This window comes from Aulonocara stuartgranti, assembly GCF_965226115.1.
Source record: "Aulonocara stuartgranti genome assembly, chromosome: 15".
Taxonomy (NCBI): domain Eukaryota; kingdom Metazoa; phylum Chordata; class Actinopteri; order Cichliformes; family Cichlidae; genus Aulonocara; species Aulonocara stuartgranti.
In genome coordinates, this window is record NC_138951.1 from 23,446,975 (window position 1) to 23,472,399 (window position 25,425).

The following is a 25,425-nucleotide window of genomic DNA, read 5'->3' on the forward strand; positions in this document are numbered from 1 at the left end:
TCACATAAAACTATGTAATATATAAAACAGACAGACAAAAGACAATGCTTAAAGTTCAACGTGGTTTGAAAAAGAGTTTTAGCCTTTTCTGATGCTTCAGCTGTTCAGTCTTTGCTTACTTCTCATGAATCTTCACTTTTAATCTTTGTGCTGCAACCGAAGCCATGAGTGCCTGAAATCTCCGACAGGGCCTGATTATGGAGCCTCCATCATAAAGAGCGGGGCTGCAAAGACACCAGCTGTCCGGTCCCTGAATTTCCCTCAGAGTGTGACCTCCTCCTGCCGGTGAGAGCTGCACTTTTTTTTTGCCCCTGCGTGTTTCGCAGCTGATAATCATCAGATCCGCATGAAGCTGGAGCTGCTCGGTCGGACTGCGACTTCCCGGGAGAGTTTAGAGAGGAAAGAGTCAAAAACAAAAGTCCAAAGGTCCTTCTGGCTGCTTTTAACTGTCGCTTTCAGTCCCATCGGGACCTGCTGTGGAGGACCCACCGGGTCTGTGTTCCTTAACTCGGCCTTTTTGCGGTCCGAGCTGCCGCTGAATGGGACGCACATTTTCTGCTCGCCTGTGCTGCGATGGAAGCGGAGAAACCACCGGGCTCTCCGAGGTACTTGTGATGCCTTTAACTTCTGTTTTTCATTCGCGTGAATGCTGTGAAAAGCAAACAACCTGTTGGCAAAGTTCAGTCTTGGTGCAGGTTCAGTTAATTCAGAGTTATTTTATCATCTCATAAGTGAGCGAAAATCCAGATGTAGCCAACCACAGTTTACAGAGAGATCAAAAGGAAACGGCTCATATTCATGTGCACGAGCTAGAAGTCGACTGTAATAAATGTTTTAAGTTAAAATCAGAATTTTTACACAATCATGAAGCGGCAGTTTAATATGAGATTTTTATTTCAAGTTAAACATAACAAAACAATATCTTTCATGTCAACAATCAATATTGCGCCGCTTAACTTATTCAAACCAGGACTTTAGTTTTGGCTTCAAATGAAAACTGTCTGTAAATAATGCGATAATCTGACCCTGATGTTCCTGCAGTTTAACTGTTCAAAATGCAGAATTTATTCATAGAAAGTTTCTGTGTAACACTGTCTGAGATAGATGGCAAACAGCAGATGAGCAGTATGGGTCCCTTTATGGTTTGCCAGCTTGCCGGCAGCCACAGTTCCTGACTTTAGCACCTGTTTCAGACGTTATTATGCAATTCAATTCTATAAATAAACTCTGCTTCAGAAGTCAGAAAGTGTCGAGATGATGAAGTCAACTTTTTGAAGTCAACTCGATGGCGCATGTGGAAGCTGTCAGACACCAAAAGCGTCCGGTAATGCTCATCTGCTGTTTAGTCTCTGTTTCATTCATATTGTTATGCAGTGATTGCAATGCTCATGTCCAACTCTGCTTTTTAATATTGGAGCTTTATTAGAATACATGTACATGAATAAGGGTTCAAAATAATCGTTATGTGCTCCTGTCTCTTTAAGGCCAGCCTTCTCTTTAAAGGAACTTTTTTTGATTGGACAGCTTCTGGAAACCTACAGAGGGGCAGCAACAGGCCTCAGTGAGCTTTGTTGCTTGTAGAGACATAACAGAGAGCCATATATTTGGGGGGGGGGGGGGGGGAGAAGTCCTTAAGCATTCAGTACACAAAAAAAGGAACATTTTTTATATTAATAATATTATTCAAATGAGATAAATTAAGATAAAGAGTATCTCTCCCTTCAGGTTTATACCCCTTAAAGCGGCTCGCTAGCACCTGAGCACTGAAAGTATGAAGCCTCTGTTGGAGTTGTGCTGCTTATTTTTATTATTTCTGCAAACGAATCAACACAATATTTTATTTTAGGGGCTAAATATGCTCAAACCTTCACCAAAAAGTTTGCACACATGTCAGAAGTGGATAAACCCTTTGTATTTTATGGGTTTTAAATATGAGATCCATATTGTACAGTAATGCCACTGTTTTGCACATGTCTCACTCTGTATATTTTATTTTATATATTTTATTTATTGTTTACTCTATTTTATTTGTAAAATATGTGTGTACACACACACACACACACACGTAGAAAAATATTTAGTATACACATCCAGAAATGCATATACTATTATATATTGTACATATATTTATTAGTTTCAGATGTAGCCATTCTTGTATTTTTTGTTTACATTATTGTATTTTGCACAACTCTGTTGCTTGTGAAGCTCGCACACAAGAATTTCACTCACATGTGCTGTACCAATGTACCTGCACATGTGATGTGACAATAAAAGTGATTTGATTTGATTTGATTTGAGAGGTGCAAAATGGTCCCATAGGGCCCCCTGAAAAATTTCAATGCAGTTGCCCGGCTGTTTTGCTTTGCATACACGTATGGCATTTAATACACACATCTTAAGCTGTATGGAAAATCCTCTTCGAGCCATGCCTTATACCCAACAAGAAGTCCACTGTTTTTCAAGGTGTATCACAAACTCAACCCAGAGAGGCATCAGCGTGATCTTTGGCCAGTCTAATCGAAACACATTTCTTCAAAGTTTTGAAGTTCTGTGTTAGACTGAGTATATATCTTCTAGTCTGTCTTAAACTTCACATGCTAGACAACTCGGTCATTGATCCAGCTGCGGGACGCCTGCATTACAGTAATGAGTCACAGTCACAGTGCCACCTACTGGCAACAGTAAATCAGCATCATGTGATCCCTCGTACGCTTGTACGTTATGTTTGCGCCGTGTGGTTTTGGTTTTTTTTTCTTTGTTTTTTTTTTTTTTTAATCATGTGCAGCAGTGTGATGTGTCCTTCGTGGGTGTTGTATAATGCAGCGTCATGGACACAGGAAGTGACATGTTTATGCAACACCCAAGAAGATTCCAGGCTTTAAAACATCGAAATGGGACCTGTGCTTTGTTTATCTGTGACCTCAGTAAACACTTTCTTGATGAGTTTTTGGGCTCAGTCACTAATTTCAGGTCATATTTAATAAAATTGCTGAAGTTCATTTTGTAAATTACGATCGTTATTAGAGTCAAGAAGGAGGATTATCCAGGATGTGCTCATTGGCCAATGACCTGTAAACTCACGCATCACTAGGTTCGCTTTTCATGCCCAAATTCTCAGTAAGGAGGCTTCTCTTCTTCCATCTTTTCTTTACAGTCAAGTGGCCTTCATGCTGAGGGACCAGTCATCACTGCCTGCATCTTTAATAACAAACATGTTTATGAAAAAATTTAAAGGTACAACAGAACAGGCTTTTGTGACGGCTACAAGTCATCGGAAGGTTTACAAATTTGTCTTTAACCTTGACATAAACAATTAAAATCATTTACATTTTCATGTAACTAATGACTTATTGAAAATTAGCTGTTCTTAACACACCTGCACAATTTTCTTCTTGCGTTTTTATGGTCATTTATTTTTTATTTTCACATGTATTTAAGCTCAATATGTTAACATAAGATTTCACAATATTTAGACATTCATATTTTGATATTGATGTTAAGAACTGTTCTGCATTTGTTCTGATGGCGCCACATGAAAGGACTCAGCTTTCGAGCGTATATTGTTATATTGTTGTGATGTTTCCTTTCATCTTTCCCAGTGTGCACTGTGACCTTTAGCATAGGTAAAGATGTAAAAGTGTGCCCCCTCTGTGGCATTACACAAACATTTTAAGATGGAATAGCTCAGTTAATCATTACATCATCAAGTTACTGATTGCGCTTTAACATCTTGAGTATAAACATTTTTATGTAGCTTCTCGAGTAAGGATTTCAGTGCCACCAAAGTTGATGTCTATTTATGTGCAAGTTTCTTACAGATTTTAACGTTTGAGAGATTTTATTTTTTCCTGACTGATTCATCTTTCCTCTGTCTCTATTTCTAGCAGATGTTTTGAGTGAAAGCAGCAGAGACGGGGAAGATCTGCAGCATTTCATCGTTGTTTTCTTGCTCCCGATCAGCAGTCTCATCCAGCAGGTCAGAGGATTTATTGAGGATTTAACCACGTTATAAAACTCTTTAAAGGCGATCTACCCGAGAGCTCAGGCTTTTACTTCAGTCTATTTTTCTTCTGGTTGGCCTCGGAGATGCTCTGCAGTGAGAGGAAGCTTTATTCGCAGGATTTCAGTGCTGAAAAATTGGGACAAGTGATTGGACGCACGATGCTCTGCTGACCATTTTTCTTTTTTAAATTTTGGATGTTCACCTTCGAGGTCGTTCTCCCACCACCACGTCACAGATAGCAGACAATGTCTACCGATAACAGCCCGCCGCCCCTGCCAGCTTCTCCAAGGTCGTTCCATGCCCTACCTCATCACCCGGCCCCGCCCACCCCATCGCCTTCTCCCAGCCCGCCAGCCACCATCTGCAGCCGGCTTTCCAACGGCAGCCAGTCGGCGCCCAGCCCCACGAACTCACGGGGCTCGTTCCACGGCATCTCCTTCCTGCTTCAGATCGGACTCACGAGGGAGGCGGTCACCCTCGACCCTGGAGATGTGTCGCTGTCCTCCGTCAGGGAGCTCGTCTGCTCCATCGTGGATCAGAAGGTAAAACCAAAGGGTTTTTTTTTTCTGTACACTTTCCTTTTTTTCCTCTTTTTTTTTTTTTTAATCCACAACCTTAAAGCAGAAGTTTGGAGATTTTAACTGGCACGTCTCACCTTCAGGATTCAAAAAAGTTCACATCCCACATCCACCCATTTAGTTGTATAGAAATGAGGCTCAGCACCTTAGCATCCCTTTGTCCTCCTCACCCCACCCTCAGAGGCTCAGTGCCACACAACTTTCTTTTTACCTTTCATATAAACTTATTGGTCAAAGGTCGGAGTTCAGACACCGGTTGACCATAGGCTGCAGGGCTGAACGCAGCGACACAGGTTTGATTCTGAGCCGAGGCTCTTTGGTGACTGTCTAAACCCACCCTGTTGTCTAATAAAAAGTCCTAAATTTTTTTTTTTTTTAAATTCGGGGTGTGTATGTGCACATAAATATGCATGATTCGATTCCTTGGATCAAAGTAAGGCTCAAGCATGCCGATGCGGCTTTCCACCCCAGTGTAGAACCCACTCGTTGCTGAGGAAGCCACAGAAGGGAGAGTTTCCAAAACAGCAGGATGCCGGTCTGTTTGCTGTACCTGTACTGATTACCTTAAGAGCTTTAAGGAGAGGGTGCTATTTGGAGGAAGTCATAACAATTATAATCTGTGCTGACCAACAACAATCCCAGCGACTGAGAAAACACAACCCCGGCACGTCTACGTGAATGGAAAACTGTTCTGAAGAAAGTGTTTTCCTCCTCTGGTCAGCCTACAGGAGGAAAACCCACAACGTGTCATTCAGTCTTTTTTTATTCACAGCATCAACTTCTCCTCCTTTTTTTCTTTTTTTTGCCTTCGCTGCCCTGCTGGATTCCTCTTTTCTAATCGTCGTGTGTCGAGCCTGTCACATTCTGCACTTCAACAAATCTGAACTTTGGCCGCGATGTCTGCGAGAGCTCGTGAGCTGCAAGCATTTGATTGCATTTGTGGAGGAAGGAGTGTTAAATGTTCTCCTCTGCAGTGATGAGCTAATAACGATTAGTCCGCTGCGTCTCCAGTGACTCTGTCAATCTCTGCATGATCTGCAGCTCCATCATCTTGGTAGTCGTCACCGAGCTCGGAGGCACATGAACTGCTCCTTACCTGTTTCTTGTTAGAATGGCCGTCCAGCTCACAGGGGATTTCCCAAACACACTGTGTTACTGTGAGTAGGTACACTCCAAGACAGTCAATTATAGCCTGTCTAAAGAAGTGGCTTAATAATATGAAGGACCATCAAAACAAATGAGAACCGAAGTACCAGGGTGAGATCTTTATAAGGTAGTTTGCAAACCAGGCGGGAATTGCGCTTGTTTAGAGACCGTTGCAAACCCCCACAGGCAAGAAATGAATCCTATGTGGACACAAATAATTATCAGGTGTGTGGACTTGTGCACAAAGCCCGATGTTAATGGTCTGATGCCAAAAAAACCCTTAAGTGGGTCCTTGCGTGCTTGCAGACGGTGATATACAAATATATTAGAGTCCATCATATAGCGACCAGGGCAGGCATCATTCTGTCAGGCACGTCTAAAAATAAAACCAAAAAAAAATTGCTGAAATGTGTCGCCAAATATAAGCAAAGTGGGCAGGCCGACACTGTTAGACACACTTGGGGATGCATTCAACTTTGTGTCAGAGCTTCTTCACAAGCTTCTAGCTTCCGCTCTGAGCCTCACCTTATCTCTCACCATCTGCTGGTTTTCTGGTTTTTACCACTGCTGAACGTACCACCTGCGTTTACATCACTCAGTGCATTTCCCAGCAAGCTACAACACGCACTCACAGACACACATACCCAAATGAACACACACAGTTTGCAGCAAGTTTGCAAGGCATGATGGGTTGGAGATTAAAACCTAGTGATGCTCTCATTTTTGACTTCTTTCTGCAGACGCGTTTCCAGCGCTGGCTGGGTTGTGCGAGCACATCCAGTCTGTTAGGCAGTGTTTGTTTGCAGCTTGTCACTGGCTGAGCTCCCACCCTCAGCAGAGGAAAAGTCTTTTTCACAGGGAATGTCACTTCCTGGTTGGCATTGCTGTGTCAGCGGCTGCACTTCCTGTTTTACAGTCGTGTGTTTGGGGTCGCAAGAGCAACAGGGTGGTCAAAGTGAAAGAAAGTGATAAAACAGCCAGCTGATAGGCTGTATCTATTGTTATTGCGCATAATGGCAACCGAAAGAGTGTCTTTGTTTGGTTTTTTTTTTTGTTTTTGTTTTTGTGTGCACATTATTTGGCCTAAATGCCAAAAAATGTGCACAAAAAACACTGATACGTGCGTACGTCCAGGTCTCACCACTTCTGTGATATGAAGGCACGGCTGTTGTGAGGAAGTTGATTTCCAATTTTTAACATGAAAATGAAGTGACGGGGCTTCTGCTCTCATGCATGCTCACAGTTTAGCCGACAAAATCAAAATCATGTTTGAATTTTTGTTTAAAAAGCTCCACACGGGTGCAAAATTTCTTTAAAATCTCTTCGTTTGTCACTGTCAGGTCTAAACATTAAGATTTTTAAGATGCTTTCTTTTAATAAAAATTGAAAATAATCAAGTTTTATTTGTATAGCATAACAGAATCAAATAATAAATCAAGAAAAAATATAAGGAAGAAATTCTTTAACAGTTTAAGTGTCTGGGTGTCATCCTTGATCGTACTCTATCCTTCCATTCTCGTATCCTTTATAAGCCTGAGCTGGTCCAGAACTCAGCTGCCCACGTTATGGGTATAACCCACCTCGACTCGCCACATCATTCCTGTTCTGCAACAGCTTCACTGGCTCCCAGTTAAACAGATTTCTCCTACGGACATTCAACCTCACCATCTCTGTTGGACCTTCTTCATGTTCCCACTTCTTCTTGCAGTCTTACATCTTCTTCCTCCCTCCACCTGACTGTTCCCTCTGCCAGTCTGTTCTGGGGCCAGACCATGAAGGGCTTTAAAAGTAAAGTAAAATCTTAAAATGAATTACAGAAGTTCTGAGGAGCCAGTGTAGAGTCATTAAAACTGGTGTAATATGTTTACGTTTCTCAGTTTTTGTAATGGTGTTTGCACTTTAATGCTTTATGACTGATACTCTTTGGAAAGTCATTACAATAATCTAAACAAAAGGAAAAAACCTGTCACTAAACCTGAGTGTTAAACGGATTCTCGCGGTATTCTTAAGGTGGTCGTAGCAGGTCTTTGTTTGTCAAAGGTGAGATTAGAATCAAATATTTGTTGACAGCTTTACAGCCTACTACAGTGATTTCAAACACGCAGACATGTGTATTTATACCATCACTACTTCTTCTGAAGTTTTCAGATAAAGCCACATTTGATAGCTTGTTTCCAGTATCTGCCAATATGTATCATCACACCTACAGCGTTAGTTTTCTGTGGTTTCCCCCACACATAAAAGCATTTTTTTTCATCCCCTCGCTAAGAATCACACCTGTTTAAAGTCTGCTAATGTAGTAAATATGCATGTAATTTGTTGGTGCAGACATTTGCACAGAATTCAAGGGCAAAACTGGATTTACTGGCCTGCTGCAATCAGTGAGCATATGTAGGCAGATATCAGCCGACAAACTGCAAACAAAACATGAGGTCTAGGTGTCACAACCAGTGTTGGTCAAGTTACTTGAAAAAAGTAATCAGTAGCTAATAACCGATTACTCCCCCCCCAAAAAAGTAATCCTGTTACTTTACTGATTACTTATTTTCAAAAGTAATTAATTACTTAGTTACTTTTTAAAAACACGATTTACAACCTGAAGAGGTGATAAAGCGATAGATCTTTCAGCCCAATTCTACTTTTTCTGCATAATCCATCATACAAAATTTAATCAAATGGAAAAGTATCTTTTTAAAACTTGTTTTATTAGTTTTAACCTTTTAACTTTATGCATCAAGCAAAAATTAAATTATATGCAACATTCTCTGACTGGAAGAAATTTGTTTAACATTTAAACCTATTTTCTGCAGATTCCAGCACATAAAATAAAATATTTTTGTGTGTTTACACTCACTCTTTCAAATGGATGCAAGTAAAACACAGCAGAAAATAAATAACATCAAAGACTAGCGGTACTGTTGCTCTATCTTCACCTGTACAGCAGGAGTGGCATAGGCGGAGGTTTACCCTGGTGCAGGTGTGCCGCAGCGGTCAGTGGAAGAATCCGCGAGTTTATCTGTGAATTTCCCATTACGTCGTTGCACACTCGGTGCTTGCTTGGAAGTTTAGAGGGTTTTTTTTCGCTTTAAAAAGAAGTTTTCTTCCCACGCACAACGGACACTAATGTTTTTGTCACTTTTTATGGAATCAAACTCAAAGTAAGGTCAGTACTTCCACGCTTTAAACGCTGCACGCTCATACTCTCTCCCACAATCGATATATGATCCATTGTTGATCTGCACACAGCTGTTGTCACTAACGGCGCACTCGCTTACGTCACTGTCATGAGACATTCTTGCAAAAAAATCACGGTTTTAGTAACGCAGTAACGCAGCGTTCCTACGGGAAAGTAACGGTAATCTAATTACCGTTTTTGCAATAGTAATCCCTTTACTCGTTACCTGAAAAAAGTAATCAGATTACAGTAACACGTTACTGCCCATCTCTGGTCACAACTGAGAAAAAGAAATTGTGACATGTGCAACAGGAAAAGAAGAAGTGGAAACGGGGAAATAAAGTGACTGCAGAGGATTTTTCCAGCTCTTGCAGAATCTTCCCCTCTTCTCTGCCACCTGGGAATCTCTGTGCATCTGCATTTTAAAAAAATAAATAAAAAATAAAAATCATAGAAATGCATGTAGAGACTGACCTGCTTGCCCGCTCCAGGATGATGATGATGATGATGATGATGATAATAATAATTAATAATAATAAATTAAAAAAATATTGCAACTACCAAAATGTTTTATTTGCTAAAACTACAGTATAATTTATAGTGTCATTTCTTTCTCTGTCTGATTGAAAACCCAAAGTAGATGTTCCAGCAGGAACGCTTAAAGAGGTGAAGAGGTGGAAACTGGTCTTGTTTGGTTTGTGCCGAAAATGACTCGATCGCTGGAATTTCTCAACCTTTTTTTTTTTTTTTTTTTTTTCTCCTTTTGCATCCACATCAAGAAGCTGAGAGCTCCGTCTGTGGGCGGGTGGATGCATCTGCTCTGATTTACTGTAGTCCAGCCGCGTGCGTGTGTAGGAGGCCAGAGGAGTCGTGGCAAAGTATAGGGAAGTTCCCCTCCTCTGCAGGTTGCCTTGCTACACCCTCATCCCATGCCACCCTCACCATATACACACACACACACACACACACACAGTCCCATCCTGGATTGTGAAACACTGAAACCGCAGTATTTTTAATCATCACTGAGCAGACGATAAGCAGCGATAAGATCGCAGAGAATTTTTCTCCTGCAGCTTTCAAAACTTTACGGAGCTTTGCAGCCTCCTGGTTTTGGTCTTGCAGCATTTTTAGTGTGTTGCATCAGCAGCAAGCAAAGGAGCAGCATGTGTGGAGTTGTAGGAGACTTGTATTGTGACTTTCAGTCTTATAATCTGTCACTTTTTCAGAATTGCAAAGAGTCTCCTTTACTGTGAGTGCAATAAGGAACAAGCAGGCCGGGCACAGATGTACTGAAGGGTTGACCAGTTCATCTGTGAAAAAAGGCAGCATTAGAGGCTTGTTTTGCTTTTAATTAACTGAATTTATCATCTTTTAGAAAGAACCTTTTTCAGTCACCATAAGTAAGTTTACCTATAGTGTTCTGCAAGGTTCGATTTTAGGTCCTCTTTTATTTTCTGATTTTCTACACAGATGGAGTTTTCCTTGAGACTTGGTGATCCTAAAAACCCAGCCTCTGTTTCAAACTTAGTACCTCAAAGTCACAGTAACCTGTCACAATCAGAACTTTTGTGTCAGAAACTCAGGAGTTTGATTTGGTTGAGCTCTCATCTTTGAACCAACAACATTAATTAATTAAAAAAAAAGAAAGAAATCCAGACCTGCTTCCTCTACATTTGAATAATCTTGAGAATAACACCAATGCATACCTGGGGAAAGTCATCTATACATTGATCTCTCAGGGTTTGACTCATTGTAACGGACTCCTCTGTGGTGTGAACGAAAAGTCACTCTCGCCTCAAACTGTTTTTCTGCTCTTGACTGATATCTTTTAAAGTACATCTGGGTGTGGAGCTACAGAGAAGAAATATCAGCCTCATTCGAGCAATCGCTCACCTTAGACCTCATGTGGGGTCCTGCTGTCTGCTCCTAAGTCTGGAGCATACTGTTTGCTGTTTGCTAACAGTAATTAGAGGAATTTTCCTTTAAAGACAAATTGGCCATTAATACAAAATGCACAGAAAATACTTGATCTCTATTTTCTTCATTATTTGTGACCACTGTGAAAGTTGCAAGCATTTATATGGATCAGGAATGAGGAAACTCCTTTAAACCTCCCCTTTTAACGTTGTGTTTGTATGTTTTGACAGTTTTACGCTGTTGAAACCTGTTGCTGTCTCTGTTTACCTCATCCCCACCAAGCTCTGCTAGCATTTTAAAGGGCTGCTCAGAACGGCCTCCCCCTGATTAGGTGCTTTTCTTCTAACCAGAAAAGACCCTGCATCTGGCCCTATAGGGGCATTTTCAAACCTGCCCACCAGTTCCTGCACTGGAAAGCACCCCATTAACGTACTTAATCCCAGCACTAACAGCCCTTCATCACTCAACACATCCTAGAGCAATTTATGAAGCTTAAAACTTTTAAAACGAGCAGTTTCAGTGGGGTGAATAAAAATAACACTGTCTGTATTTCAAAAGATGCCCACCAACAAAGGGTTTTGGATAATGTGATATTTACAGTTACAGTTTGAACTTCACTAACCTGGATTATGAGCTCTTAATGTTTCTCAGGTTGTTGTGATCACATCTAAATCTTGCATTTGAATGTTAGAAAACCTGAAAAAGTCATGCTAGCTTATTTGACAGTGACCAGTGGTTCAGGTGTTAAATTTCTTCCTCGGCAACAATAACCAGCATTACAAAACTATGTGCTTGCTTTTAATAAAGGATATCCTTTAAAGCAGTGTCTCTCTTTGCTGTGTCCTCTACTCTGCTGGTTTCCATGGCTGCCAAGGCCAGGTGGTGCTTCAGGTGGAGACGTGAATGTTAGTAGCACAGGTATGTGAGAGGGAGTCAGTGTTATGGTGCTTTTAAATGCTTGTAACTCTTGTAGTTGTTGTAAATCTTCAGGTGTGCAGCTCATATGTCACCCCAAACACAGAATATACATGTTGTTTACACCAAAGGCAAACGGTGATTGACTAAAGATGCATGAAGAGAATCATTTTTATGGAAAATCCACAAATTAATGTTCATTTTGCTAGTAGCAACCTCCAAAAGTTTAAAAAAATGAAACTAATACATAAATGCCAAATCTGCAGTTTGTCTAATGTGCACTCCAGTAGTAAGTCAGCCCTCACTTACAGCTACAAATGATAACAAAGTGCTTGAGAATGTATGTTTCTTTAAAATTACTCATATGCAGGACTTAGGATATGCCTTTAGCTTTTTGTCACTAGTAACCGCTCAGTTCAGCTCGACTTGACTCGACTCAGTTTTTAGGGTTTTCCACTAGTTGGTTGTACCTGGTACCAGGTACTTTTTTTATTTTAAGTACCTACTTGGCTGGGGTTCCAAGAGATCTGTAGACACTGAAAAATGTGATTGCATGCCACCGATTGGCTAGTCAGTGGCGTCACTCAATGATTCACAAAAATTAAAAGCACCACTTTTGAAATCCAGAAACAAAGGAAATGGCTCCACACAAACTAACACAGCTGTCCCCGAGTCAGACAAAAAGCCACTGATCGAGCAGCAGGTATATCATCGCCTCAACAAACATCCTTCCTTGTTGTGGTGCTCGTGTTGCAAACAAATGACATCACTGGACTTCCGGCTGTGTTGCTATAACGACCCCACACTTATTATGTGCTACTCTATTCTAACAGAAAACAAACAAAACCGAGTCGCATCCTGTTAAGTTTAATAGGTAAAAATGGAAAAGGGCTAGTAGACTAGCCACCGTATCACCAGTTGTAACCGCTAGCTATCTGCATGGCTTCAACTTTGGACGACTCTGCTATGTTTGTTTGTGTTTGGTTCTTAGAGCATTTTTAATAGAATTATCTGACTTTTAATATGGTTAAAACTGTGCTTAAATTTTAATGAGTAAAATTCTTGTATGTCAGCAGACTGTTTGTTGCAAATGAATATTGGCTGATAACTCAGCACTCCACCCTCTGGTCCAGATGTGGTCACTTCTGGCTATAAAAACCAACATGGTGGTTCCCAAAATGCTAATTATGGGTCTTCAAAATGTAGAATCCAAAAGTCTCGGGTACAAACTGTGCAGATGGTCTGTGTTTGCTGAAAAAGAAATGGGGTAAAATATTGACTTTACTCTTATATTTCAAGGTTTTACTGTTTTTAAAGTGAAATAAAAGCCATTTAAAGCACTGTGACAGGTTCCGTCATATATCTGTGTAATAAATCAGCTACATGTAGGTCCAGAGGTCTGCACTCTCGCCTCAAAGCAAGAAGGTTGTGGGTTTAAACCTGATTCATAGTTGGCTGAAGGTGCAGGTACATAAAGCAGTGGGTGGGCATGAAGTGTGGAAATGAATAATATGAAATAATTTCTTAGCTGCCTTTTTATTTAAAATAATAAAGTCCATCTTTTCCCCTTAAAATACACAATTATCACCAGAAGTTCAAGACTAGTATAAAGGTGAAAGAATAAATTAAAATAATAATTGAAAGAATAAATAGATAATACCTGTGTCATAGGTAAATGACATCACCCTATAAAGGTACCTTATTTTCTGTGTGCCTGTTTCCACAATCCTCAGATGATTTGAGCATTGAGTAAGGATTTGGGTTATGGAAGTAGTGCTTGTGGATTATGGTTGGGGTGTCGCCGGGAAATGAATGTAAGTGGATGTAATGTGTCTCTGAAATGACCCGGCTGCTGTCTTTGTGTCCGATTTATAGAGCTTCACGTGTGTCTGGTTCTGCTTTTATATGAATCTGAATCTCATTGCGGGGCTGAGTGCATCTGCACATATGCTTCATTTCCACTGACATGGTTGTTAAAATGCACAAAGGATTTAAATTGCCTAAATCAATAAATGACTTGATGTCAGTTAAAAATTAATGCAGTTAAGTGCACAAAAATAATCTAACATCATTTTATGATTTAATATTTATCAATTAATTTCTCTTTATATTGACTTTATCATTTATTCTTCTCATTTGTTTTGTTCATTCATATTTTTTCCTCCCTATTTTTTTTGTTTACATCATTTGTTTCCATTTGTTTTAATTTATCTACATACATTTTACATCTTTAAAAAAAAAAAAAAAATCCCTGTTCTCTTCCGTTTCAGTATGCAGATGAGGTGACTATTACAGGGTAAATAAACTAACAAGCAAACCCATAGGCAACGCATTTAAGGAGGAACTGGATTAGAAATGAGTGCATCAGCGGAACAGCTTGGAGACAAAGCTAAAGAGGAAAGGGTGAGATGGTATGGAGGTGGGATATATTGGACACAGGATGATGAAGATTGAGGTGCCAGACAAGAGGAAAAGAGGAGGAGTTAAGTGGAGATTCATAAATTACATAATTTTCTTAGGGATTAATAAAGGAATCTGATTCTGATGTAGTGAAGGAGGAGGATATAAGAGGCAGATGTTGGCGACCCCTAAAGGGAACGTCTGAAAAGAAAACAACATGATGAAATGATTTGTCTTTTTATTTGGTTTGGATTTTGGCAGTTTTGGCTTTCTGTAGAAGCTCCACGGACACACACATCCATTTTCATATTAAAAACCTTTTTGATAGATATTAGATGAGAAGAGCAGCCAAAGATCGAGCTCAGGCTAATATCCTACAGCAACAAGATAAATGTCTTCACCCAAAACTGTTTTATTTTTTTGTTTTTGTGTTTTTTAGGGGATCACATGATTCTACAGGGTCAGACAAATTTAAATTTCCAAGGGTTTTTTTTTTTTTGTTTGTTTGTTTTGTGGGTTTTTTTTTTTTTTAAAATAAGGTTAAAAAAAAGAAGATTATGGGCCCCACTACAGAACCCTGTGGAACTCCATAGTTCCAGGTGTGTTTCAAGTGCATAAGAATAGATGGCTTATGTACATAAATTTACATAAACAAAATCAATCAGTTCTCCATATGCAGTTCATACAGATACCGTAACCGGGTTACTACATAATCCAAAAAATAATATAATTATAAACAGCAATCATAAGGCTACACTAGGGTGGTTTAAAAAAATCCAGAAGTTAAATCAATTAAAGATTAAATGTAAAATGAAATCAACTGTAAAAAAAAAAAAGAAAACTGGCTTAAAATTTATAAAATAAGAAAAATAACCTATTTTAATGTGGTTTAAAGTTTGGAATGTGCCAACCTTGATTATGATGCCAGGCAGCATGGAGCCTATATGGTAAACGTGTGTTCACCAATCTTGGAGAGCAGCGAGTAACCAGCCTGATCCAGATGACCTGAGCAGGGTCGCAGCGTACGAGCACGTCTGAGAACACGCAGGGTCTCAAAACCAAGAATTACAAGTTTGACTTCTCAGTTTTACAGGAAGCCTGTGCAATGACCTCACTACAGGTGATCAGTGGTCACACTTCTTTTGAACTAAACCAAACTCAGTGTTTAGTATGACTCACACAATGTAGTTCCTTTTATCCCAGTAATGTTTTCCAGTCTCAGTAATAAACTGCAGAGAAACGGGTCCATTGTTTGAGCCCGTGAGAAGCTCATTAATGACTTTTGCCTGGGCTCTTTCTCTGCTGATACACTCTTCAAATAAGCCTTTATGTTTCATTTCCAGGTTTGTCCAGGATTTTATAAGTTCTTAGAAATAAGCAAGGTACAGATGACTTAATAAGAAGTTTAAATGTAGCCAATGTGGACCAAGGCTTAGCATATAAATTAAATAAAATAAGGATTATTTTGAATAGAGAATAAAGCAACGCCACTATACTAGAGTACAAAAAAAACTGAAGCCAGGAATGAATAGTTAGACTTGAATTAAATTAAAATATTAAAATTTTGTTTTTATTATTTTTTTTTGTTATAAATGTTAGTGATTAAAAATGCTATAAAAGGAGTAAAGTGTTCAGTTTTAACGTTTTAAATGTGGATGTGAGGTTTAATCCTGTCACTTACTTCCTTTTATGTAAGATGTTGAATTAAAACATTAACTGCAATGCTTTTTTTTAACTTTTGAAAATCCCAGCTTAGCCTTTTGAGCTCCATTTGTCGTCTCATTAGTCAAGAAAATCCCTTGAAAAGCACAAAGTTTCCAGCTTGAACTCTGATCCCGATCATCACACAGCTGCTGTCTGAAACTAAAAGTTTGTTATAAAATCTTTTATTTATCCTGTTGAGTGTCTCTTTAGATTTTGTGTCCTGGGATGCTTTAACTTCTCCGAACTGTCGAGTATTTTGTGTGAGTGACACAGTCTGGCGAGGGCAGACTGTATGAATTGAAAAAGGACCCAAAATGCAGACTCCAAGGAACAGGGAACAAAACTTGAATGTTAACAAAAAGCGAGCCGTTTAATATGGCTGGTAAAAAAGGTACAAACAAAGGGCAAGGCAAACTGAAGCAAAATTAACACAAACCTAAACTGGGAAATCTAAACAAACAATAAGAAAAACCTAGACAAGAAATTTGAAACAGACCAAAACCAGAGCAAAAGTCCCACAAAAAGGGCGCAAAAAGCCCATGAAAGGCACTAAAGCTCCGGAGACAGTTCTCAAAACTTTCCGGGGGCCGACCTGGAGGGTGACAGCACAAAAGTCCACAGTTAAGTAGTTTAGGGGGCCGTCCTGGAGGTCGATAGCATAACAGTTCATAGTTCAAAGGTTCAGGGGGCCGGCCACGAGGAAGGAGGCAGTGGCGAAGCAGGTATGGCTGGCCACACTCGGGCGGCTTGGCTGGCGGCCGGCGGCGACGTGGACAAGACCCGTCGGGTGGCTTGGCTGGTGGTCGACGGTAGTGTGGATGTGGACGTGACCCCTCGGGTGGTTTGGTGGGTGTACAGGCTGTTTTGACAGGCCCCGGAAACAGCCATGCTGGACGTGGCTTGGCAGGCGAGACGAGCAGAGGTGTGGTGTCGACCTCTGGCTGGGCCGTGGCAGGACCAGGCGAGGCAGGACCAGATAATGGCGCTGCAGTCGACGGCGTGGAAGGATGCTGGATGGGCTTGGCTGAACCTCCAGCTGGCGCAACAGGACCAGGCGAGGCAGGGCCAGCAGGTGCGGAGACCTCTGGCTGAGGCGTAGAAGCAGCAAGCAGTAGCGCAGCAGGTGGTGGTCCTGCAGGCGGCGGCACGGGAGCCGCAGGAGGTGGCGCTGCAGCCACAGGTGGTGAAGCAGAAGGTGGCCAGACGGGCTCCTCGGGCCCGCCAGCCGACGAAGCGTGAGGCTGGACGGGCTCCTCGGGCCCGCCAGCCGACGAAGCGTGAGGCTGGACGGGCTCCTCGGGCTCGCCAGCCGACGAGGCGTGAGGCTGGACGGGCTCCTCGGGCCCCCCAGCCGACGAGGCGTGAGGCTGGACGGGCTCCTCGGGCCCCCCAGCCGACGAGGCGTGAGGCTGGACGGGCTCCTCGGGCCCTCCAGCAGACACAGGAAAAGGCTGCACAAACTCCAACTTAGCCCCTGGCTCCAACCTGGCCTGGATCTCGGTCCCACAGTAGCTTAGCTGAGCCTCATGGCTAGCACTTCCAGTGCAAACAGTCTTATAATTTGGCTTCTTGGAAGCAAAGTTCATAGCATGATCAATACACTGGGATGCTAGGTAATTGTGCAGAGGGATAAGATATTCCGTGGAAGACTTGGCTGGTGATTTTTCAGTCTAAGTCATTTCATAAACATGCCCATGAACCTTTAAGGCAGTGTTTGTTCCAATATTGTCCTTAGAAAAAACGCGTGGATTCAGAATACAATCACCCACCTCATGTTGCTGTGAGCCGTGGTGACGACCTGGACGCCGCCTCCTCCTGGAAGCCGTGGTCGTGGAGGCCGGCGCCGCTACGGCTGAGATGAATGTAGCGCTGGAAGCAGCCACCGGTTGAGGTGAGGAAAACGCAGCACTTGTCTGCTGCAGTGGCGACATGGACATGGAGACAGGCGGGAGACTCAACACGCCAACTTTAGCTCCTATAGCTGGCATAGGGAGGGCTGCGTCACAGAGGGGCTGGAGTAATTCAGTCTGCATGCTGGGGGGCTGCTTTGGCAACACGGTGCGGATGAAGCCGTGCAAATCCTCCGACAATCCCTCCATGTAAGCCGGGTATGCAGACAGAATCCGGTACAGCTGAACTCTAACTGACTCCTTCTCACTCTCCTGTCTGCACGCAGAATAGATTTTCCACTGTCCATGGAGAATGGTCACACGAGTGCTGAACTCCCAAAAATCCTCAAAGATGTCTGCTGGGTCCATTCTGGTCAGGTCGTTCTGACACAGTCTGGCGAGGGCAGACTGTATGAATTGAAAAAGGACCCAAAATGCAGACTCCAAGGAACAGGGAACAAAACTTGAATGTTAACAAAAAGCGAGCCGTTTAATATGGCTGGTAAAAAAGGTACAAACAAAGGGCAAGGCAAACTGAAGCAAAATTAACACAAACCTAAACTGGGAAATCTAAACAAACAATAAGAAAAACCTAGACAAGAAACTTGGAAGCATGGCATAGGAAACATGGCGTGGACAACAGACGACCTGACCATCACACACTGAAAACAGAGGACTTAAATACACAGGAGGTGATTAGGGGAAGTGGAGACACATGAGGAAACAGCTGGCACACATGAACATAATGACGTCACAGTGGGAGAGTAAAACTGAACATGATGAACACAGAACACCAGACCTCTTCACAATAAAACAGGAAACATAATGAGACATAGACATGACAACCCGAACTTGACAACGTAAGACACAGACATGAAACGCATGAAGAGCAGGGGAGATTTAACATGGTTGGAAACACGAGGGGAAAATAATAACTAGAAACACTTAGGCATAATAATACAAACTTGATAACATAAGACACGCAGCATGAAACACGAAGGGTGAGGGGAAGCTTAAATACAGGGGAAGAAAACACAAGGAGTCTAATAACCAAATGAACTTAGATAACCTAATGAACAAAATAAACTCAAACTTAAAACGCTGGGTCAAAAGACCCAGGACCATGACAGTGAGCCCTAAACCCCCACAATCAGTTTTCTTAATATGACTTTAGGCCTCGTGTTTTTGATATTAATTAAATTATTTAATATATAGTTATAGTTAGTATACAATCTTATAGTTTTTGTTTTATACTTTGTTTGTAGATGTAATGAAAAGGTCATTTAATTTTTGTTTCATTTGGTTCTTTAGTCAGTTATAACAGTTTCTGCACTGTGGTTAATCGATTACTGGTTGATATACGCTCCTGTGCTCAGTTATGACCACGAGGTGACCGAAAGCATGAGATCCAGAATATGAGCAGTGGAGATGGGCCTCCTCCAAAGGTTGAGCCACACACAAGGGGACTAGGGTGGAGCTGCTGCTCCTCAATATCGAAAGTGCCAGTTTAGGTCGTTCAGCCATTTGACCAGAATGGCTCTTAGGTGGCTCCTACGTGTCTACTGAGAAGAGTTCCCAGGGCAGCCACAGGACATGTTAGAGAGTTGGCGTCCCTCGGCTGGCTTGGGAAAGCCTTGGTTTCCCCTGGAAGAGCTTGAGGTGAACGGGGAGACCCGGACCTGGATAAGTGGCCATTGTTTATGATGGGACAGTTTAGAGTTGCATTGGGCAGCATTTTTTTTTCCCTCAGAGGGCCAGATTGACTTAGTTACAGTAAGTGAAGAGCCAGATATTAACCAGCTAACATTAAACTTTAAGTGCTGTAATTTATTAAAATCCATTAATGACAGATTCCTTGAAATTAAGCTGGGATACTTCAAAGTGTGATCAATGCGAAAAACCTAAATGCTTCCTACATTTGTTTATTAATTGAAATGCACACCTGCATCAGTAAATACAGACCATGTACATAGATGCAAATTATGTTTTATCATTGCAACAGGCTTACTCTTATTTTGAAAGTTTTGGCCTAGCAACTACCTTTATCTCTGTAAAAGTGTGTGTTCCCCAAACAGTTGGTTAGGGGTTCCAGTAGCGCAGAGAGCGCTGCACTAAAAATGTCCTTATGAGTGTTTTGGCTTGCAGCAGATCATCTTGATCAACTCTTCTGCGAGCAGCAGTGAAACTTGGACAAAGTGCAAACAGGAAATGGAGCGCGTTCACCTTAGCTGCTGCAAAAGGTGCAGCTTTTACTTTGAAGGTGAACGTCAGTACAAAGAAACGTATCACTGGGCTTATCTTACATTTATGTGCTATTATTACATTTTTATTTAACAAGGAAGAGAACCTCAAGAATTTAATTGACGAATTTGTATGATTTGCGACTCATTGCTTCCTGTGACAACATGCAGTATACATGTTTTGTTGTGTGCTTTCCTGGCCAATCGCTGGGCCCAATTAGCCCCTCTGGTGAGCTGCACTTCTGCTCCAGCTACTGCTAAACTAAGTAATAGTACTGAGTGAGAGGAATGTTTGAGGTCGATGAGTGAGAGGTGAATGTTTGCTTTTGGAGTTTGAGCGTCACCTTTAACCCCTCACATCGATCTCACACTTGCCATTTTCCTTCCTGTTTTATGTAATTGGTATAGATAAGAGCAGAGCTGCCACCACTTTGCATGGACTGAGTCAAGTAAGACCCTTCTCTCTGACTACAGTTTGGCGAGGTGAGCTGTACGCTGGCCTGAGGAAAACGACGAATGTCTGTGAGAAAAACGGCACATGTTCCAGTCTCATTCCCTGATCCAGATGTGCTAGACGAAATGTCTGCACAAGGGTTTCAAAATCATTTTATATTAAAACATGTGTTTGCAAAGTGTTGAAAGAAGCATTTACACTGGAGGACAGTAGTAAAATCTGTAATAAATGTGTGAGGAGAATTGTTTTGCCTGTAAATGTGTAGTCAGATCTGATAATGTATTCTCAGCTCTCTGCATGAGCTCATTTACCTGCCAGAAGCTTGTCCGTGTCCAGCAGGAAGTTTTTATACATAACAGGCTTTTGCCTGCAATTGAAATAAAAGAAGTTGGGTAATTTTTCTCTTGAATTGAGTCTTGCAGGAAGTGCAGTGAACACACCTGCCTGTGTGGCAGATGATCAGCAGTAATAGCGTCTAATTACGACGCTGGTATTCAACTGCTAAATGTCAGCACATGAGTGACCTGGATACTGACCTCATTCACCTGCTTCCATTGTACCTGCCACTGTGATAAGAGCCAGGAAGTGTGTTTGTTTCCGTCTGGGCGATGTCATGTGGTCAGAAAAAGGAAATTGGTTTGAGTTTAATGTTTACTTAGCTCTGCGCAACCATGTCTAATCTAATCGGGATATCTGCAGCTCATTTACATCCAATTTGTCAGCTGAGATGACATCATGTGCAAGGATCACCTTGTCTGTGTCTGCTGCTCTTAAAAAGGGGGCTTTATGTCCAGTTTTTAATGTCAAATGACCAAAGTTAGTGTGAGAAGTACTGGAACGGTGTCTGTGTTAGTGGGCTCGCTGGTAGGCAGATGTCTTCCTGTGCTTGACAGCGTGATCTCTGAGGTCACCGTAAGTGGGGAAACTTGCCGCTTCCTTAATTAAAGTCCTGGCCATTAAAAGTGATGACTGAAAAACCACAGTGAAAGAAGAAGTTAAAAAAAAATGTTGTAATATTAAACGTATTGTACTTGTGCCTCGAGTACAGAGGGCGAGTCATGCGAGAGATGTTAGACTGTGTGTATCAGAAAACTAACAATGATACTGTTAATGTTCAGAATGTACCCAGACTGGCTTTGATTAGTTACTAAAGAATAAAATGCAGTATATTAGTTTATTTAATTAATGAGCTGGGTGCTTGAGGTGGTTTAAGTGACTTTGAATGGTTGTTGGTATCAGACGGGCTGGTCTGAGATTTCAGAAACCGTAGATCTGCTGGGACTTTCCCAAATAATCAACTCTGGGTTTACAGAGAGTGATATTAAAAAGAGAAAATTCCCAGTGAGTGACAGAGGCCATGCTGTTTAAGGCAACAATAACTCAAAGTACCACTCGTTACAATCAAGGTCTGCAGAAGAAGAACGTTTCAGACTCTGGAGCAGATGGCTATAGCATCAGAAGACCACACCATGTTCCACTCCTGCTTTGGCACACTTTGGATATTTTGGGACCAAATGAGAATCGTGTAAACCCCACAGCCTACCTGAGTATTGCTGCTGACCACATCCATCCTTGTAAGACCGCAGCGTGCCCATCTTCTGATAACACATCATGTCACAAAGCTCAAACCATCTCAAACTCATTTCCCTAACATGACAATGACTTCTCTGTACTCAAACGGCCTCCACAGTCAGCAGACCTCAGTCGAACAGAGCACCTTTGAGATGTGATGGAACTGGAGATTCACATCAGGGATGTGCGGCCAGCAAATTTGAACCCAAAATCTCTAAAGGAATGTTTCCAGCACCCTGAATCTCTGCCACGGAGAATTAAGGCGATCCTAGTATCATGTAACTAATATAATGGCTACTGTTGTGGAGTAGCTGTAACGGGTACATTTTTACAGCAGATTCGTGAGCTGAAGATTACAGTGGGGGATGTTACTTTGAACATTTCCGGTCTCCTGCTGTATTATTCACCACAGAGGGTTATTATTCATCAAACATTCCTGTTTCTCATGGTATAAAATGAAGACTTCAATACGAAAAGTATTGCAAACACAGACCAGTTTCTACCATGACCAATTGGTCTTCTGTGGTTTATCTGATGATGTTTTGGTCGCAAACCATTCAACTCTTCTGTGATCAACTTCATATTCCATAATTCAGATCTGAAATGAGACGCAGAGCAGAATCTGCTGGTCCTTTTGCCTTTAGCTGGAGCGTTTTGTGTTCTTTCTCTGTGGTTTTTCAGCAGATGTGTTTTTGATTTTGCAGTTTCTTTTCAGAATGGGTCACACTATTGGCTGTTTCCATTTATCTTTAAGAGATTGTAAAATCTGGAGTTTCTGCTGCAGTTGTGAACTTTTATCAGTAAAAAGTCGCAGCTCTGAAAGGCGTAAGCTTGTTTGTGAAATCTCAGCGCTGGGCAGCTTTGAGTTGGTGTCGAAACTTTTTTTTTTTTTCTTTTCTTTAACTGTGGTCATATTGCTCCTGAATGAATGCAAAGGAAGCGCTGAGGTCAGTTTAACACACGCGGGGGTATCTGAGGAGGGAGGATGTTTTTGTAGTGTGTGTTTGTGTGCATGTTCCTCATGTTGTAATGAATCTGACACATGCAAAGTGATTCTCTGTAACACATTTTGTGAGATTTTTGTGCTTTAAAGTTAGTCTCCAGTGACTGCGCTGCAATGTCCTCTAAACTGCAGGAAAGCAAGTGGATGTGTTGTGGTCTGACTTTAGGCATCTTTGGAAAATGACTGTGGAAACCAGTTTGTTGATGGTTCTTGCCTTGGACTTTTTTCATCTATCTTTTTAAACTAGTAAATAGCGCCCTAGTAAATTTGTAAATCCAGTAAATTTATACAAAGTTAGGGAACTTAGGCGTAGTTACAGCAAGTGGTTGGTGTCATGCCCGACTGCGATAGGCTGTCAAAGATCGCTTGGTTTGACCAATGTGCATACCTCCCTGGTTAGATCAAACATAGCTTGGCTTACCTCTTCAAGCAAGCATTAGTGCGATCGCTGTCATACACTTCTTTGACAGATGGCTGGCTCTGCAGAAATCACTAATTAGTAAATATGTGAGAGGACAGTGTGCCACTTCGTCCTAAATTAATCTGCAAAATGCAAAATCACGAAACCTGTGCTTTGCAAGCGTGCATTTGAAAAGCACCTGTCTGTGCGTCAAACTGAAAGTGAGTGCAAAAGACAGCAGAGAGACTCAGACTGGATTATAAGTTATCGTCAGGCACAGTACGAGGCAGCGGTGCCTGATGTGAGCACACCCTGAGCGCATTCAGCTGGTTCTTCCCAGTTCCTTCCTCACAGCGACGAACCCATCAATCCCTCCATTTTCTTTACTGTTAATTAAACAATCGGATGGGGCTGGAAGATCAGGAACCTTCTTGCTGTGAGCTGACAGTGCTGACCGCCACCCCACAGCTTATTAATTTAATACTGGTGTTGGATCAGGACTGTCGGCAGTACTATAACAGAGGTGGTGAAGTTGGATCGGTGCATCGTTGGCAGCCAGGATCAGATTATCAGATTTAGCTCTCTGGAAACTTTGAGTTCAACATGGTGTACATCTGTGAGGAGAGTCTCACCTGACTCAGAGTCTGTGTGACGATCTGCTCTGCTCCCATCAGATACTAATTACATAAGCCAGGTAGGAAAATCCCAAGTGTGGGATCGATGTGAGGGGTTAAAGGGTTCAAACTCCAAAAGCAAACATTCACCTCTCAATCATTGACCTCAAACATGCGTCTCTCAGCACTGCTGCTCACTTTAGCATTAGTTGGGGCAGAAGTGCAGCCCACCAGGGGGGCTGATCGGGCTCAGTGATTGGCTTTGCAAAAGTATTAAATAAGGAAAGAGCAGGATTTTAGATTTGAAACAATGAGTTGCAAACCACAATGAAAATGCATGAATTTATGGGCCAGGGCACTAACAGAGGACTTTATTAATCACGACTCTATTTTCCTGGTTAAATAAAAACTTAATAATACTACACAAATGTAAGATAAGCCCTGTGACGTGTTTCTTTGTAGGGAAAGCAATCTGAGTGTGAGAATACGAGTGAGCAGTGATTTTAAAAGTAATCGGTAAAATCTTACATTTTTAATCTTTCCAGCCAGTCAGTGGATCTAACCATCAGTCAACATTGATGTAGACTTCTGAAAGATGAGCTCAATCAGCAGTTATTGTCCTTTATTAGCAGCAGATAAATGGATAAAGTAATACGTGCTGATGAATTTCATGCCACCTGTGCCAGTCGCGGTGCTGCAAAGCTTTTATGTGAGGTTATTAGACTGGAAGACAGGGGAGTCAGGTGGCCTTAAACAGCTGCTGCAGGAGGGTGTTAAATTAAAGGAATTAATGATTAATTTATGAAGACTGCAGTTTGGTCTCCTGCAGTGACCTCTGGATATTCAAAGCGAGCAGCAGAAAGTTTGACCTGAGCTCCTCTTTGGATAAAAAAAACAAATAATAAAGAGTTCAAAGGTCTCAGAAAGAGAGCAGGGAACAGAGTGTTGTCCATGAGCCAATTTCATACCATTTAAACGGATTCAGTGCTCACTCAGGTAACATAAGCACAGTTTTATTAATGGACAGCCACGATTTGGTGAGTTTTGTTTTCATATTTTACATTGAGCACTGATTTTTAACAAGTGGATGAATGAAACTCCCACTCGCTCTCACTCGCTCTGACAACCTTGGCCCTCTCTGCGCTGCATCCTGTTGTTTCCTGTGCGAGGTGACAGAGACGAGCGGATGCCGGGGAAAACACTTGCAGCTGTTTGCCTTCACGTTTCCCATCAGCACATTTTACCGCCGTCCCTCCAGGCTAATTGCACGCACACGGCAAGCACGACCGAGAGTTTTATTGGAGCAGCGGAAGACAGCAGCGGTTTTATCTGTTTGTGCTCTTCACGTCGCTACCGGCCCAAATGTTTTCATCTCCTTCTGCTAGGTGTGACGCAAACAGCAGTTGCTGTGACTT

At 41.8% G+C, this 25,425-nt stretch overlaps 1 protein-coding gene across 3 annotated transcripts in view; it reads left to right on the forward strand.

Annotated features, from left to right (window-relative positions):
- The first annotated feature begins 300 nt into the window (after positions 1-300).
- Positions 301-25,425, forward strand: part of LOC309690102 (serine/threonine-protein kinase D3-like) — a 56,606-nt gene continuing 31,481 nt past the window's right edge. The window contains exons 1-2 of one of the 3 annotated variants that reach the window (XM_082506966.1): positions 301-605; positions 3,885-4,545. In XM_082506966.1, coding sequence (XP_082363092.1) covers positions 4,249-4,545 — 297 coding nt within the window. In that variant the 5' untranslated portion in view covers positions 301-605; positions 3,885-4,248. The remainder of the gene's footprint in view (positions 606-3,884; positions 4,546-25,425) is intronic. The other 2 variants (XM_082506967.1, XM_082506968.1) reach the window with 2 other exon arrangements.